This window comes from Seriola aureovittata, chromosome 16 (assembly GCF_021018895.1).
Source record: "Seriola aureovittata isolate HTS-2021-v1 ecotype China chromosome 16, ASM2101889v1, whole genome shotgun sequence".
NCBI classification, from domain to species: Eukaryota; Metazoa; Chordata; class Actinopteri; order Carangiformes; family Carangidae; genus Seriola; species Seriola aureovittata.
This window is the reverse complement of record NC_079379.1, coordinates 14,229,921-14,246,775: the sequence shown is the minus strand read 5'-3', so window position 1 is coordinate 14,246,775 and position 16,855 is coordinate 14,229,921. Positions and strand designations below refer to the sequence as shown.

The window sequence follows — 16,855 nt, the reverse complement described above, 5'->3', positions numbered from 1 at the left end:
CACGCTGCATTCACAACAAAGATTACACGCTCATCCCTGTACATACAGCAAACTGCACTGACACCATGGCTACACCTCCAACGGCACCTTAGTTCCTGTAAAGGAGCAGTCTAAATAGTTTGAAGGATTACCATTGGAAACTTGCCGCACAGCTCTCACTACCTCTCTGCATATCACAGCTCATAACCTGATCACCCATACTAATTAATAGGATTTTTGTGTACACTCACAACTCTTTAGATTTGCAGCTTTTGTCTTTGTAATTTTATTACAAAAAGTCATGCCTAAAGTCTAGCAGACATTTGCCGGTGTTGAAAATATAGATATGACTGTCTTGCTTGTTTTTCATGTCGAGCAGGGGGTTCTTTGCTTGATTGTTGTTTTCTAAGTCAGTGTCATTGCTCAGTGAACAGTTTTTTTCATGAGAAGTTCTGTGGGATGGTCTCACATATTAACAGCTCTGGTCTACATGTGAAAGCCTCTGAATAACCAGCCCAGCCTACAGCTAAAACCCACCCACCCGTCAAGCCCGAGCACAATGCGGCCCTAAGCCTCAGCCCTTCTTCATATGCCAAATTATTTCAGTGTTTGTCCAGTTCAGACCTTCCAGGACTTTATTCAGCCTTCAGTTGGGATATAAGTCAAGTCAAAGTCATGTCTGCTTTCTAGTCAAGTCCACAGGGCTCTACTTTCTGCGCCGCACTGCTGTCTTGATCTTGCGCCCAGCAATCGCTTGCTGTCCAGCAGGAGAGGCGGTGAAGGATTTAGCTGACCTAAAAGGCAAAAGACATCTCATCATTATCAGAATCACAACAAAACACCACAGTCATTAACAACTGCCAAATATACAGACTGATCATTACTTATACTAATTAAGTATTATCAAAAACATCAAGGAATCTTTAATGAACCTTTTTCAATAATGAAAAAGGTTGACTTCACACATGCTGCACATCCCTATGGCTATAAGATTAAATCACGAACATGATACCAATTTGTGATATCAAAACAACAATTTAGCTTTTTGACATCAATTCTTTCTCCTCTAATGTTACTCCTCTACTATTTAAGTCTTCACACAGAGATATCTACTGCATTGAATTATTGGGAGTAAAATAATTCTTGTCTAATCACGTCTTATTCAAAAGTAATCCATCTCTGTCTCTAGGTAATAAAAGTGAAGACTAGAGCTGAAAATACAACCAACAACTGGACAAGATGAAGGAGCAGTCAGTCAACTTAACATTGGGAGGAGAATTCAATAATTCACTGATTTCTTAAAATATTTAGTTGCACTGAGGAGTTTTTGTTCATTCTCATTCTTCATTCATGATGCGTTAGGAGCAGTTATGTTAATCTATATTTCACAAGGAAATAAAGAGGTGAAGAATAATTTCTACAGAACATTTTTGAATCTGAACATAAATAATGATGTTCTGTTTAATAATCTATCATTAGAAATATCTATTCTAAATGTTTGGTACTCTACTGTGTGTCTTTACTGTGATTGGGCCAGAAGATGCATATGTTATTCTAAATATACTTATAAGGAAACCAAGAAGGTGTAACGTACCCAATATTGAATGTAGGGGGTTGTGAGAAGTTGAATCCACCTCCAGGTGCTCCTGACTGGGGTGCAATGGGAGGGTTGGCAGGGGGGGCGGGAGATGCTGTGGAACCGACTCCAAAAGTAAATACACCTGAGGTGTTGTTTGTAGCTCCGAATGCACTGGCTCCTCCAAACTGAAAGCCTCCACCTGATAAATAATGGACATTTACATCTTTAAAGGCAACTATAATTTCACCTATGTGATAAACTTCATATTGTGAGGATCACTAGCACAGCGTACTACAGACAACCTGATTTCCGTCACCCACCTGGTGCAGAATTAGCAGCCGCCCCAAATACAGGTGTGGAGTTGGCCTGCTGTCCAAAGACAGGTGCGGCATTGGGTTTGGCCCCAAAGGCTGGGCTCTGGGAGGGTGCAGCTGTGAAAGGGGATCCGAAAGATGAGCCAAATGAAGGAGTCTGGTTGGCCCCAAACCCACCAGCGGGGGCTGAGCTGAACACAAATGGAGAGGGAGCTGCAGACGGAGCTGTTAATGAAACAGAGAAAGGAGGAAAATTATAAATACATGTACAGATTGTAAAAGTAAATGCAAGATTTGAGCCCCCAACAACTAGCAAGAGCAGATACAGACCTGAAGATGAGACAGCAGAGGGTGCTGCTGCTCCAAAACTGAAGGATGGAGCAGCAGGAGCAGGGGCAGGAGCAGGAGCAGGGGCAGGGGCAGGGGCAGGGGCAGCAGCACTGGCAGGAGCACCAAAGATGAAGGGCTGAGCTTGAGCTGGGGCGGGAACAGAGTTCAGAGGAGCAGCTGAGGGAGCAGGCAGCTGGCCATCCTGGTTCTGGCCAAAGACAAACGCTTTAGCTGGAGCAGTATCACTGGAGGTTGCAGCAGGCTGACCAAACATGAAAGTGCCGGGCGCTGCAGAGGGAGCTGGAGCCTGGGTGGAGCTGTTGCTGCCGCTGCTGCCGAACAGACTGGGAGTTGGAGTTGAGGATGACGAGGTGGTGGAGTTGGTGGTGTTGGTAGGATTACTAGCTATAAAGGAAAATGCTGGTTTTGGAGCAGCAGCAGTTGAATCTGTCAGGAGAAAGAAAGTGTTGTTTATAGTGTGTAGTACATTGCAGTGGGAAAATTGTTTTGCCAAATTATTTTTGACAACAACCCAAGTTTTTGTTTGTTAATTTCTAGTCAGTAGATTCAGCTTTTTTTTAACTTTAGTCTAACATATTTATCTTTTTACTGGTGCACACATTGTTTTTAGAGTAACGGCAAAAAATAACTCTCGGTAAGAAAGAAAACCTTTCACCCAAAATATCGAATTCTTCTTTTAACAATTTGCCAAACAGAACAACTTCAAAATAAATCTTGGAAGTCATTACACATCAAAAGTCACAAATGAAATACCTGTAGCACTTTGTCCAAAGGTGAAAGAGGGCTTTGGGGCCTCTGCAGTAGATGTTTCGCTCTTATCTGCTGGCTTTCCAAAGGTGTATGCGGGTGGAGGTTGTTCTGTTGGAGCACTGGGCTTGCTGAAGGAAAAGCCACCAGAAGTGGCCGCTGCTGGTGTCGCATCTACATCCTTACTAGAAGCACCAAAGAGGAAGGAAGATGGAGCTGAGGAGGCAGCGACTTCCTTCTTTTCCTCTGGCTTCCCAAAGGTAAACGTGGGAGCAGCTGGATCTTTGTCTGCCTGTAAGGATCCAAACGTAGAGCCCCCTTGTGGTGTCGTGGTTGCCAAACTTGGCTCTCCCAGTCTCCCAAAAACAGACCCAGTGGTGGTGGTTGTGGTGGTTAAATTGGTGATTGTTGATGTGGTGTCGTTTGATGATGCAGCACTGTCGCTCTTTCCTTGAGAGGAAGCGGGAGGAGTGAAACTAACAGAGGATGACGTGGTGGTGGCGGTGGTGGTGGTGTCTGATGTTTTCTCTTCAGGTTTTGACAGTCCAAAGGTGAAGCCGCCCTTAGAAGAGTTGCTTTCTGTGCTAGACGATCCATTTCCAAACACTATCCCACCACTGGTTCCAAATTTAAACCCAGAACCTGTGGCAGGTTGGTCTGACTTTTTGTCATCACTAGAGGCAGCCCCAAATTTAAAGCCCTCAGATGAGCTGCCAAATTTAAACCCTGATGAGGCATTAGTGTCTTGAGAAGTGGTTTCTGATGAGGAGCTTCCAAATGGGATTCCAAATTTGAATCCACCTGATGATGAAGACGAGGAGGTTTCTGAAAATGAGCCCCCAAACTTGAAACCTCCAGATCCAGACCCAGAGGTACTGTCTGATGTGCCAAACTTAAAACCTCCAGAACTAGAGGTAGAAGAGCCTGAAGTCCCACCAGATGACGAACCAAAAGACGAACCAAAAGCTGAGGAGAAACAGAGCATAACAAAAATTCAAAAAACACGAAAAGTGTGGATTAGGTTCAGGTTACACTTCAAGTCTTGAGTTTCTGGAAAAATAATATTTTGACTCGATTTGGTTTGGCTATCTTGACAGTTTAACTTGATTCAAAAGATTCAACAAGATGCCATCATGCATCAATATTATATCACCGTTTAGCATAGAAATCAAATTACCTTTAGGCTCCACGTTAGCTCCAGGTTTGGCTGTCTGACAAGCAACACACTGAACATCAGCAGCCTTATTCTGTACAAGACAGACATCACAATCCCAGGCACCCTCTGGCTTCTTGAATTTATCTCCCAAACCAAACACTGGAGCAGTGCTGGCTGAAGAGGATTCTGCTGAAGCTCCTGATGATGTTCCTGCTGATGCTCCTGTAGTGTTAATGAAGAAAGGAAGATGCTTTTAAAATACAATGACAGTTAGTGGAATTCTGCTTTCATGAAAAACAAAGCCAAAAACTCAGCACTTTGTAGATTATCAAATACCAATACGACCACATCCATGCTCTCATTACCTGGTTTAGCGCTCATGCAGGCCACACACTTTGTGTCCCCTGCCTTGTTCTGTACCAAACATATATCACACTCCCATGAACCTTCAGGTTTTTTGAACTTGTCTCCAAATCCGATGAACCCTGTGGAAACAGGGGCTGTGGAGGTGGGTACAGTCTTAACAGCTGAGAAGGCAGAAGGAAGAGTCAGTGAGGGTTTCAGTCCTGTCCCGGGTTTGGCCGTTTCACAGGCCACACACTTTACTGCATCAGGTTTATTTAGAACAAGACACGTATCACAGTCCCAGGTTCCTGCAGGTTTGGAAAACATTGTGCCGAAACCTGTGGTGGTTGTAGTGGTGGAGGTGGTGTTCGTGATGCTGCTCTCCAGCCCAACCGAGGTTGTGGGTGAAGGCTTACTGTCCATAGATTTAGATGAGGAGGAGTTGGGCTGGGGGGCCATACAGCAAACACACTTTGCATCTGATGGCTTGTTCTGCACCAAGCACACATCACAGCTCCAGTTTAGCGGGGCTTTAAACAAATCACTGAGCCCTGTTGAAGAAGAGAGGGAAGAGGTGGTTGTGGAAGTGGAGGAGGAGGAGGGGGCAGTGGATTGTGTGGAGGTCTGGTGGGGAGAGTTGTCTGGGCCTGGGGAAGTCCGAGCAACAGGAGAGGCAAAACCTAGAGAGAGCAAGAGAAGAATTTAAACAATGAACCTCCAGATTTATTCCTGTAACAATGTATGACCAGGCAAAAACACAAAAAGGTTGTGTATAATGTGTCAGTGATTCCTACCAGGTGCTTTGAGAAGATCCAGCACGCTGCCCTGCTTCAGGACCTTGGCTGGTTTAAAGGGCCCTTCAAAGTCTTCTGTGCTTTTGTTTGCTGCTGGCTTCACTGTAGAAAACACGGAAACACAAAGATTAAAACTGATTCTGAATTTTTCTCGGGTAAGGGAAAAATCAGAATCAGGCCAGATGTAAAAACAAAACACAAAAACTCTTACCTGCTGCTGCAATGGGAGTGGCGAGCTTCCCGTTTGACATAGAGGGACCCATTTTTGCTACAGGTGCACTAAAAGTAAATCCAGCCTACAAACAGGAAAAGCAAATAACACTTATAATCAATGTTACTGTTTTAAGATATATAAAGCGTATAAAGAAATATAAAGCATTACTGATGATGTAATTAGTAAGAAATAAACCAATTACTTACCGAGGGGGAAAAGCAAGGGGGGCTAGCAGCAGTTGCTTTGACAATAGGGGAGGAAAATGTAAAAGGTACACAGGGGGGTGTCGTGGCCGTTGGAGGCTCCTGGAAAAAACATGCACATTAGTAAAATGTCATTTTCCATTAAACTAAATGTTGCAGCAGGAAGAGACAGTTTTAGGACAGACCTTATTTGTGAATGTTTCCTTCGCAGGAGTAATGGCCGTGGCCTTGGAGGGGGTGCTGATGGTTGTGGAGGTGGTGAGAGGTGGAAGAGGGGAGGAGAAGCTGAAGGTGGGCAAGGCGGAGGTGCTGATGGGAAGTGAAATGGTTGGAAGGTCGGGTATCTCAGCCACCTGCAATCAGAAACAAACATCAGTGTCACTTTGTGCACAATTTCAAGACACAATGCATTTTGTAGGGAGAAATGCAAACCAGTAAATAATTCTGCCATTTCTGAGAAGCACATCTTTCAGGTTGATGGTGAAAGGAGATAAATGTATTGATGACTTTTCTCTTGATAAATCTAAATAACACTGATGCTGCCCAGGTACAAACGTATATAGTAAATAGTAAAACTAATTTCTTTCTACCTTCATACAAAGACTGTTTGTGTTCCAAACTGATAAGCACTAAGAAACTACACCCTAGGGTTAAATAACAAATAATGCTGAAATAGAAATGCACCACAACCAGTCTTGGAATCAGAGCCTTGTGGTTTTAGAGCAAAAGTTTCTGCTCACCTCATCCTCTTCAGGGCGTTTGGAGGAGGGTCGTGTACTGGTCCGCTCTCTCTTCATCTTGCCCCCTCCAGAACCGACGCTGCTGGCTGCAGGCGTGCTGGACAGAGGATAGGCTGGGCCACTGGAACCCATTGTGCTAGTAGAAGATAACACAGGTATAGTAAGTAAAACAAACTAAACTTCATACAGAGAGAAGTCAGGCATCCACAAAAAAAAAAGTTTGATAATTATCAAGGATGTTGTGATTCTCTTGCTTTATCACCTGGAGTAAATATCTTGAAATGATTTTTTAATAAATCCAGCTGAAAGGAAAATTTTCCTCTGTGATATTCCTTGAACCTCTTATCACTACAGAAATGTTAAGAAAGCTACTTTGTTTCCATAGGAAACAATTAACAAAAACAAGATTGTTGATCACCAATCAAAATAAAGTAATGTAACAACAAGGAACTGCCAAGGAGTTGTTTACATTTAAAGGAGGTGACAGAGCAGCACAATCTCAAGGCTTCAGACTTATTTTTCTGAACTGAGAAAGTAGCACATGATTTGGTTGCACTTTTTTTTGTTGACAGGATTTCCTTGTTTCGCCATGTTGAACTTTATGAACGTTGTGCAACAAGTTTCAAGCTTAAACTGTGTTGACACGGTTTAGAGTTGCCTGCAATGGATGGGCCACAATGCCTACAATACGCACACAGCACAGCATTCCCTCATACCACAGGTAATGTTACAGGTGCTGCCATTGTGGTTGAAAGTAGTACTTTTTCTTCATCACCGGCTAAGTCGGTCCCTCCCTTCCTGCACCTGCACTCTTATCATCAGTTGTGTCTGACTCTGGACCTCTAAGATGTTTTTCTTTTTAAATGATCAGCTATAGATCGCTTCATCTTAGGAACACGGTAAGAGCTAAAGGATTGTTTAGCACATTTCATCATCAGTGTGCACGTAGTGAGTACTACTTTAAACCACAACTGCCAACCCATTACCTGTTCCACAAGCGCACCAAAACCACTGTGAACATATGAAATTTTAACTTGCATGCTCTCAAAATAAAATGTTGGCTATGCCTAAGAGTTGTTTGCATTAATTTAGTTTAGTTTTTTTTTTTATAGCAAGAATTATTTCAAACAAATGGTATCATCCGTAATAAATTTCAGCCTATTGGTACCCGATTAATCCCTAAAAGTCTTGCATCAGTACCTTTGAGATGGACCGGGGGTTGCTTTAGGTAGTTGCGGTGATTGTCTTGTGGGCTGTTGGAACAGTTCAAGAAAAATAATTAGCATAGGAGTATGCATTCATCACCAATTAGCAGCATTTAATATAAAGGAACAATACTGTGGTGTAAAATAATGCAGCATTGTGTTTCTGACCGTCTCTCTTAGGGTCCTGTCCAGAGTTCGGCTCACTCCTCCAGGAGTCAAAGTAGGCCTGAAGGACACAGAGCGGTTTCCTGACACAGAGGCTGCAGCAGGAACCACCAACCTCTGAACCGGCGGGAGGGTAGGATCCATCTGAATTAAAGAAAAGGTGTTCATATATGGACGAAAAGTAGAAACATAATGAACAAAAGGTGTTTTCTTCATTTAATGTGACTAATATAGCTTTTGGCTCCATGCCACAGAACTCAATGAGTGTACAAATATTATTAAACAAATCAAAGAATCATTCCATTGCATTTAGGTATTTAAATATAGCTTCAACAAAACCAACATAGCCAGAGTAGTTTATTCCTCATCTCTAGAGAAATGCAGGATTGTTTCTGAGCAAAACACACGGGGCATACGTATTATATTTCACATCAGGTTGAGACTACATGGACTGGTGTTGATAGCAAGATAAAGTCTTCGCCTGGCAATTTGTTGATAATAAAAACTGTAAACTGTCAAATCCAAGCATTCGTTTCAAGATATTTTTTTTCTGTAGTTTTTGTTAAAAAAAACAAACAAACAAACAAAAAAAAAACCACAGTACAGGCTATTTTCTCCCAAATATCTGTATTGGGATTGGCCTCAAAAATCCAGTATTGGTCAAGTTATATTTTGGATTCTGCCAAGGTAAAGTTATGAAAGGCTCATTTATAGGGGACTTTCTTGTTTTGGACTTGCGAGGGTCAATACACCATTGTTGGCCTTTACAAAGCAGCTGTCGCAGACGGGAATGCCTGACAGTTATTACTGAGGTCAAGTTCAGTCCAGAGCTGGCACAATTTAACAATAGACCACACAGCACATACACACTTTCATGAACTGAATACAAAGTCTACCACACTTTTGCTCACAAGCACTTGTGTGCACATGCACATATGAAGATAAACACGCACGCACACACAGTGGTGAACAGCTGTGTCCCAGCCGAGGAGAATCCTGTTAACTACTGTAAAGGAGGCCAACAGGCAGTGGGACAGGAAATGACAGGAAAGACAAACCACAACAAATGCTGCTGAGTTTGTACAATGACATCCCTGTTTCATTCACATCACTGAGCCTTGTGCAAACACTCCAACAGAAGACACAAGTGAAGTTTGTTTGCTGATGAGTATACACCAGCTTAAAGTCATACACGGACATTTGGCATGAAGTTATTATAAAATCAGAAGCTTCTCCCAAATGCAATTTTTGATGGACCAGAAATGAATATGGCCACAGGAATATCAGAATTTGTACTTACCCGTTTCTTTTTCGACTGGAAATGTGAAACATCTAGGTTTGTGCCATCCATCGACTGCCAAATAAAACTCATGTCAGAAAACTTTTTTTATTTGACAAAAATTGAGAAAATGTTTTTATGTATTTTTACATTTTACAGAAACTTAGTATTAAATAGTAATTCCAATCTTTTCTCACATTTTTGGGAGTTAATGATCACATATAGTGCTGTGCAATATGCCACTGCAAACAAATGTTTATATACACAATATAAGTATGTAAAGAACTCTTACTGGTGACATGGGGGATGAGGCTGCTGCTGGGATTCTCTTGGCATCCTGCAGATGAGATAAAAAAATCAAAATGCAGCTATTTTACAGTAATATAACTACCAAGGAAAATTATAAAATATTATGACACAAGATATATATTAACAACGTATCAAGTGTCATACCACTGATTCACTTTAAGTTGAAATCAGGTTTGAACCACATAGATTGTGTTTGTTTGTGTGTGTGTGTGTGTGTACTCACAGCCAGAGGGCTCGACATGCGCTCCAAGGACTGCAAGATGCGTCTGGCTGTAGCACTGGTCACGCCACAGGGCTGAGCACCAGCAGGCTTGGCCTTGATCTGTCTCCTCACCGGGGCCTACGGATCAGATGAGCTAATTTAGTCTCCAATTAAATTAATATTATTCACACTTGAGTCACATTCATTTTATGATGTCAGAAATTAACTGCTCACCTACTAAGGGCTGATAAACTTCCAGAACTTTGAATGTATATGGAGAGTGACCATAACTAATGTTTCCTTTAAATTCAAAATGTTAACATTATTTTGTTTTTGACACAAGTCTCAATTTCTAGTCTATATATTTCTCCCTAGCTCACCTGGTATGGCGTTCCAGGACGTGTGCGAGAGCTCCTGACTGCAGCTGCCCCACCATACGTGGTCTTCCCGGGGTAGAAGGGAGAATCTCCAAGCTGGCTGGAGTTCAGCGCTGTGCTGTTTAATGTTGACTGAAAGAGAAAGGGTTAAATTAAATAATATCGGGTATAAGTTTAATTACTTCATTTTGTTACTAATCAATGGCATTCTCAAATATAATGTCCTTCATTCATTTTAAATTAAGGCTTTGTTATGCTTGAATTCAAGTAGGTTTAAGCAGCTAAATGAACAATGTAATCAGTAAAACTGCAAATGGACCCTGTAATCTTTTAAATAGTATCAGAATTATTTATATTTCAACTGCTTTACCCATAAAAAGCCAAATATTTCCTTGTGTTAATAAAATTGTCAAATATTTTTCTCCTGTGATGTAAATATCATCATCATCCCATGTGGTTTAATATGGAAAAAGTAATCAATTCCCTGTGATGTTCGAGTATTGTTAGAAACATGTGAAGCAACAAGCACAGACGTGTACTAGGTGTCACAGTGTATTTTATTTTTATATCCTCAACACCGCTTTCTTCAGACTGCACACCAGAGCATAGTTCTTATTAAGTGTTGGCTGGACTGAGTTGTGGTGCCTGACACGCTGCCACACACATGAAAGCAGATGTACAACATGTTGATGACACAAGAGAGACAGAATGCAACAAATCAAGACACTGCCTGGCTGTGAGCAGAGCAGCAATTTTCCAGATTATGCATGTAATACATTCCAAATTAATAACTACATTTGAAACTTGAGGTACCAATATTTAGCTACACCTAAAAAGCAATGGTAAGTTCAAAATGTGTCCCGAGTTTGTGGCACACGTGATTTTGAAGAGTTGGGTTCACTGACCAAATTGCAGAGGGACATTTTATATTTAAGTGGGTCACTGCACTAACAGCACAGCCTAGATCAAACCCTGAGACACCAAAATACAGACCTTTGTGGCACAGATTTGTTCTTTCAGTCTGCTTTTCTATTTTATTTTTTTTCCTTTTTACTATTACACATTGACATACTCACTATGCTGATGACAGAAACCCAGATACTCACATTGGAGGAATTTCCGAAAACGGACAGGTTGAAAGCAGGCTTTTTCAGACTGGAGTGGGAGGGCTGGGGCCCAGAGTTTGTTCTGTCCATCTCTGGTGACCAAAGCTGGGGAAGTGATGCCGTTTTGGAAGTGGGGACATCTGAAAAAGAGGAGATTCATCTCAGACCATTTTGAAGAAATCCAGCCATGTCTCTATATTTCAGGTCTGAGCCAACCCACACACAAGAGAAATAAAGTCACAGACACTAGCCTCTACCTACTGCAACACTAATAATTCAAAAGATTTATCAATTATTCCGTCAAAGCTAAAATCAGCAACTTTTTTGGTTCTGTGGTTGAATTTGCTATTAATGCGCTTCTATTCAGTCTCAGACAACAAAAAGAAATCCTGTACAAACAAGATCAACAAACATGCATTATGTCCATAAGAGGGCACCAATACAAAAAGAGACATATCTACTTTTACTACTTACTATAGGCGCTCATTTTGGAGCACATTTTTGAGATGTGCCCTCAGGTTGTTAGTGCTGGAGTGATAGGCTAGGCTAACTGTAGCTTGACCTACATTTCATTTTCAATAAATAAAAATGATGTGACTCCTGACCATCATTCAGTGCAGCGGCCAAGGCACACAAGAGAACCCGTGAAACATTAAGCCGCAGTGGTGTTTTTTTATTATATGATTGAATTTAGAATAGTCATTAACAGCCATAATGTAAATGCTTTGTCCTTACCTTTGTCAGAGGCGCGAGAGGAGAACCCGCTCGTGGTGGAAATGTTATCATCTTCATGCTGCGAGAGGTTGTCCTTGATTTCTTTGACCAAGGAAAAGCCTGTGGAAAAGGGGCCAGGGGCTGAGGAGGTGGAGGGCTGGGAGAAGAGACTGCTGGAAGCCCCCAGCATTGGGGAGGAGGCATCTAGCGGGGGAAAATGGAGGTGGGAGCGACTCAGAGGTGGTCGAGAAAGCACATACTCCTGAAAGTTCAGGGATGCCCGACTGGTTGAGGGCTCTGTGCAAGAGAGGAAAGGTACAGATGAGCATGGTGGTACGGAGAACAATACAAAACTACAGTTCTCGTGCAAGGGATTTAATATTCCCTTGATAATTCTGGATGACCAAAGAGACTGAATGGAACTCTCACCTGTGTTACTGGTGCTAGGCTCTGGGGAGTCACGTCCATCAAGGGGAGGAGGTCCCTCTTCACTGCCATTAGGAGGAGGTGGAGTAGGAGGAGGCTGGCAGTTCTGGTCTGTCCCTTGTACAGCCCCCCCTCCTTCAGGAGCATCTTCATTCTTGAAGTATTTCTGAAGCCAGGAAGGAACGATGCTCTTTACTGTGTCTGTCACTCGACTGATGAGGCCTGACTGCTGCTGATAAAAACATAAGAAAGGGAGATGAGGTCATAAACGGGGGAACGACATGAGTGAGCGGTAGAGAAGAAGGCATACAGACAAAATAAATAACTGTAAATTTTGGACATTATAGCCCCGTCATTGGAAAAAAATCCCTGATGATCAGCAATGGACATATTTCAGTGCATGTGAAACAAAACTTAAACTAAAAATGTAAAAATGCTTGGTTGGATGAATTTTGGGGATTTATTTTTCAACTACAAAATACTGATGCTTGCATTTATAGTGACGAAAACAATAATAAATGTGCGGCAAATCAATTCCACATAATCTGTTGAGGCCTCTGAATCATGTAAAACAGTTGCTGAACTCTTGTGATTTGCAGAATACAGAAATCAACACTGCATTTTATTATTTGAATCAGCTGCACAGCCCCACTTGCAATGAGAAGCCATTTGTCCTCTCCAGTGCAAAGCAAAACACAAGCTCAGTAAGACAGAAACTGGGTCAGGCGCTGTGTATGCTTCCATGAAGCAGTGAGCAAGTGACGCTGGGCTGCACTGTACTGACGTCTAATGCTGGATGAATTCTAATCAATAAGAATGAGTCTTGACTCCTACGCCACACATGGAATGTAACTGCATTTCCAGGATTTCAATATCTAAAAAGCTAAATTCTGTAAAATCTATAAGATTTAGCAACTCAGTGAAAAAATGTCTTCTACATTGTGGGCACTTTCTAGGGCTTAACTGGCTAACTGGAATATATCCACCACTCTGAATGGGTTTGCAGACCTTGACGTCAGTATATTCTGTTCAAAAGTTATCAAAATGCTGTTTAACTTGGTGCCTTGAGCAAAACTCGCTCCTGTAGTTGAATATATGAGCATTTAATGCTGGTATATTCTCCAGGACTCAAGGTTTGTTTCATAAATGATGACCCCACTGCATGGAGCAGTTTTGGAGTTGCAGTGAGGGAGCACAACAAAGCCAGAAACAAAATCTATAACATGAATGTAATGACCAATTAAAGGGAAGGATCTATTGGAGAGCAGTGAACCAGGCTGTGCAAAACTCACATTTGGAGCTTTTTTCCTGCACCAATTTCATTCATAATATAATTTATTTGGTTATTAGACTGGTATTATGACTGTATTTGAATGTCTTCAGATAAGGCAAAGCTGTCCCATGTTTTTGTGACTAGATAGATGGAGATGGGAAAAGTTGAGCGAAGGAGCTAGTTAGCTGGTTCATCTCTTCATGTTCATGCTGTGTAACCCCTGGTAGCTTTCAACTCCTGATAACAGCCACGTGTCTCTTGCTTCCTGCTTATCTTTGATATACACCTGCTGGCCACCCTGCACTTTAACCTATGTGCAAATACGAACAACTTTGACTAGTCAAGAGTGTAATAACACCACTGTGCTGGTTTACTTAGCGCTACATACACTATTGTTATTAGGATTTAAGGATGCCACATTTCTGCTGTGGACAGGGTCATGTGACTACATGACCTGCCATCAACTGATACTGCTCTCTCAGGAAGCTCTCATGTCTAAGTTTGAACATGCCTGTAACCGAAAAGATCAGTACATCTAGTTTTTTAAGCTAAAAAAAAAAAAAAAAAATCACATGAATGAATGTGATGAACACATACTCCAACACCTTTTAAGATCCTTTATACAGCTCAATTGTTTCATTTATGCCATGTGAAGATATACAGTAAGTGCTGGTGAGAAGGGCTCCCACTGTTACGCCTTGCAAACAATCAAGTTTTGAGATGAATCAAAACTGCAATGGTGCAAAAACTACATGTCTTATCATGTTCCTGCTTTTTAACCCATAAAGCTGTGTAAACTAAGCTGTTGTTGAAAAGCTTTACCCATTTTTTCCATGTCAACTGTAAACAAGAAAGGGATAATCATTGTTTTCAGCTGACTTCAGTTCTGACACATTTGTGTAAACTTCTGCAGTATTTGCTATTTAGTGTAATATATGAACATTAATGTATGTAATCATGACACAAATGAGAAACTGCTCAACTCACGTTTGCATTTATTCAAAATAAATATTACAAGTTCAAGCTGGTCAGTTATTGCATTTGTTTCTTGGCAGCAATGCATCATTCCAGTTAGTCTCCCCCTCATTTCAACACTGTCTAAACAACAGCAAATATGTATCATAGGGTCAACATCTAATGATCACAAGTTTTGCTGTTGGTGCAGTGCAAGGGGATATGGTGTCAGGGGATTCACCATGTTACTGATACTGCATGCCAAGTCAGCAGCATTCATGAGAAAAATTACATATCTTTTCTTTGCATACTCGCTTAAGTACAAAAAACCCCCACACTAGCTCAATATTCACTCAGCTGACATTTCATTAGGCCCACCTAGTTAAAACTAATGCAGTGTAAAACATCAGCCCTAGGCCTTCACTAAATTATAATGTTCAGTTTTTGTTCAAACTGTTTTAGACAGGTGCTGATTCAACTTCATGGTTATTCTGAAGGAGGTAGTTTGCGGTGGTGTTGAATTGTATTGCGCAATACTGGGGGTAATTCTTCACACCATTTATCTCAATGAAGGTGGACTCAAATGTGTGTGTGTGTGAGTGACACAAATGGTACACTCATGCCAAACACGATATTTAGTTTATATAATCACTAAATAATTGCTGTCATCATGACCACAGCTTGTAGCTTTATAATTTTGGGTAAATTGTATGTAATGCAAAGTAGTGTAAGTTCACATAAATCTGAATAACTAATGCCTACCATTAACAATGGTGACTAATCAATGAAACAATCATAATCTTGTCTGCTAGGTGTACCTAATAAACTGGCAACTAAGTGTGTCTAGCTAATAGCCTTTAGTTTGTCACAATGATCTGCTGGTTGTATAACTCGAATATTCACACAGTTGTCTGTGCAGTCGAAGGGACACATTGACAAATTGTCTGACATATAAACAAACTATCTGATTTGTAGGTCAATCGAATATTCTACGTAGTGAATGACAAAATAGATCAAAAGTCTCGCGTGCATCAAGACTCATTATGTCCACTTATCACATAATGTGAATCGTGGGTGGTTTTAAAACTAACATTAGTTGTTGTCCAAGCACCAACTGAATCCACTCAGGCAACCATGTGGGTTTTCCAACCAGCCGATGCTTCCTGCGCAATCCAACTGGCTGAGATTTGGCTAACGTTAGTTAGCCTGACATCTCAAACGTTTCCCGGGACGCCAGCACCACAATCTTAAAATTTATCTGCATGAAAGCTAGTCACACGCAGCTGTGGACAGGTCCCAAGCTACTGTGTCCAAGCGACCATGTCACTTTTACCGGCAACGGCGTGAACCGTCCAAACTTAAGAATCGAAGACAACAATGCGTTGCTCGCCAGTGCTAGCCTGCATTAGCTACAACGGCTAATACGTAGAATTCTACTTCCTTGCCTTCTGCTAACTTCGCTAGCAGCTAAGAACTTCCCAATAGAGCTAAGGCCGGTTATTCCAACGTGTCATGTGTGTGCTTGCACTTTAACAAATACTAATTAACTAGTATAAACGACTCGCTGTGCCGTGATTTGACCTGTCAAATCCGTCTGATTTTGCTAACCTATAAAGCCAGCATGCTAATTCTCTAGCATTTACCGGACATGCTAGCAGCGCGTGGAGGCCACGAGCGCTAACAGCAGGCCGTAAAATGTCTCCAACAAAACAATAACAACCGCTGAAAGATAGTGGCACTGCGGTCACAGTAATGTCCTCGACACGGGCTTTTAACACGAAAACTTTCACTTGATTTACCTGTTTACTCTTGGCGTAAGGTTTAGAGGCGATGTGATATCTCCTGCTTCTAATTTTCCCTCCACCCGTGGCCGCCATGGCTCTTTCGTCTGAGCGTCTATCGGTGTTTCGGCGCCGGATAGCTGTCATGCAGCACAGGGGCCACGCACAGTGGCATCATGGGAATTGTAGTAACTGAATATAACAAAGAGGTTTGACAGGATCTTGTACCACATGGCTCTAACATGGGGCTATTTTGTGTCACACGACTGAAAATTATTATATAGCCAAGGGTTTAAAACATGTTATTATTTATATTAGCGTAATTTTGTAATTTCAGTAGATAATCAACGATTCGCTGACCACGGTGGAAAGTAATTAAGTACATTTGCTCAAGTACTGTACTTAAGTACATTTTCCAAGCACTTGTACTGCATTTGGGTACTTTTGCTATATGCTACGTTATACTTTTTATCCACGACATTTGAAACGCAAATATTGTACGATTTAGCTATTTGGCAGCTTTTGATTATGATTATAACATGGCATTCCTGTGGTGCTACTGTAATGTAAGGTGCGTTATAGATATCTTAAGTATGCTTGCACCATCTTCCTGTGAGCTCTGTTGGGTAAATGAAGAGGAAA

The 16,855-nt window shown here is 41.5% G+C and overlaps 1 protein-coding gene across 2 annotated transcripts in view; it reads right to left on the bottom strand.

Moving 5' to 3' along the window:
- The window catches only part of nup153 (nucleoporin 153), a 17,267-nt gene extending 907 nt beyond the window's left edge, over positions 1-16,360 (bottom strand). Inside the window, exons 1-22 of one of the 2 annotated variants that reach the window (XM_056399215.1) lie at positions 16,232-16,360; positions 12,209-12,437; positions 11,801-12,076; positions 11,066-11,205; positions 9,963-10,091; positions 9,604-9,720; positions 9,364-9,408; positions 9,093-9,146; positions 7,796-7,936; positions 7,623-7,675; positions 6,423-6,558; positions 5,868-6,035; positions 5,686-5,784; positions 5,477-5,561; positions 5,266-5,367; positions 4,492-5,151; positions 4,148-4,348; positions 2,977-3,936; positions 2,203-2,649; positions 1,879-2,097; positions 1,574-1,757; positions 1-773 (exon numbers count right to left, since the gene is read on the bottom strand). The exon at positions 1-773 is cut by the window's left edge and continues 907 nt beyond it. In XM_056399215.1, coding sequence (XP_056255190.1) covers positions 686-773; positions 1,574-1,757; positions 1,879-2,097; positions 2,203-2,649; positions 2,977-3,936; positions 4,148-4,348; positions 4,492-5,151; positions 5,266-5,367; positions 5,477-5,561; positions 5,686-5,784; positions 5,868-6,035; positions 6,423-6,558; positions 7,623-7,675; positions 7,796-7,936; positions 9,093-9,146; positions 9,364-9,408; positions 9,604-9,720; positions 9,963-10,091; positions 11,066-11,205; positions 11,801-12,076; positions 12,209-12,437; positions 16,232-16,360 — 4,662 coding nt within the window. In that variant the 3' untranslated portion in view covers positions 1-685. The remainder of the gene's footprint in view (positions 774-1,573; positions 1,758-1,878; positions 2,098-2,202; positions 2,650-2,976; positions 3,937-4,147; positions 4,349-4,491; positions 5,152-5,265; positions 5,368-5,476; positions 5,562-5,685; positions 5,785-5,867; positions 6,036-6,422; positions 6,559-7,622; positions 7,676-7,795; positions 7,937-9,092; positions 9,147-9,363; positions 9,409-9,603; positions 9,721-9,962; positions 10,092-11,065; positions 11,206-11,800; positions 12,077-12,208; positions 12,438-16,231) is intronic. The other variant, XM_056399216.1, reaches the window with a different exon arrangement.
- Between the last annotated feature and the right edge of the window lie 495 nt (positions 16,361-16,855).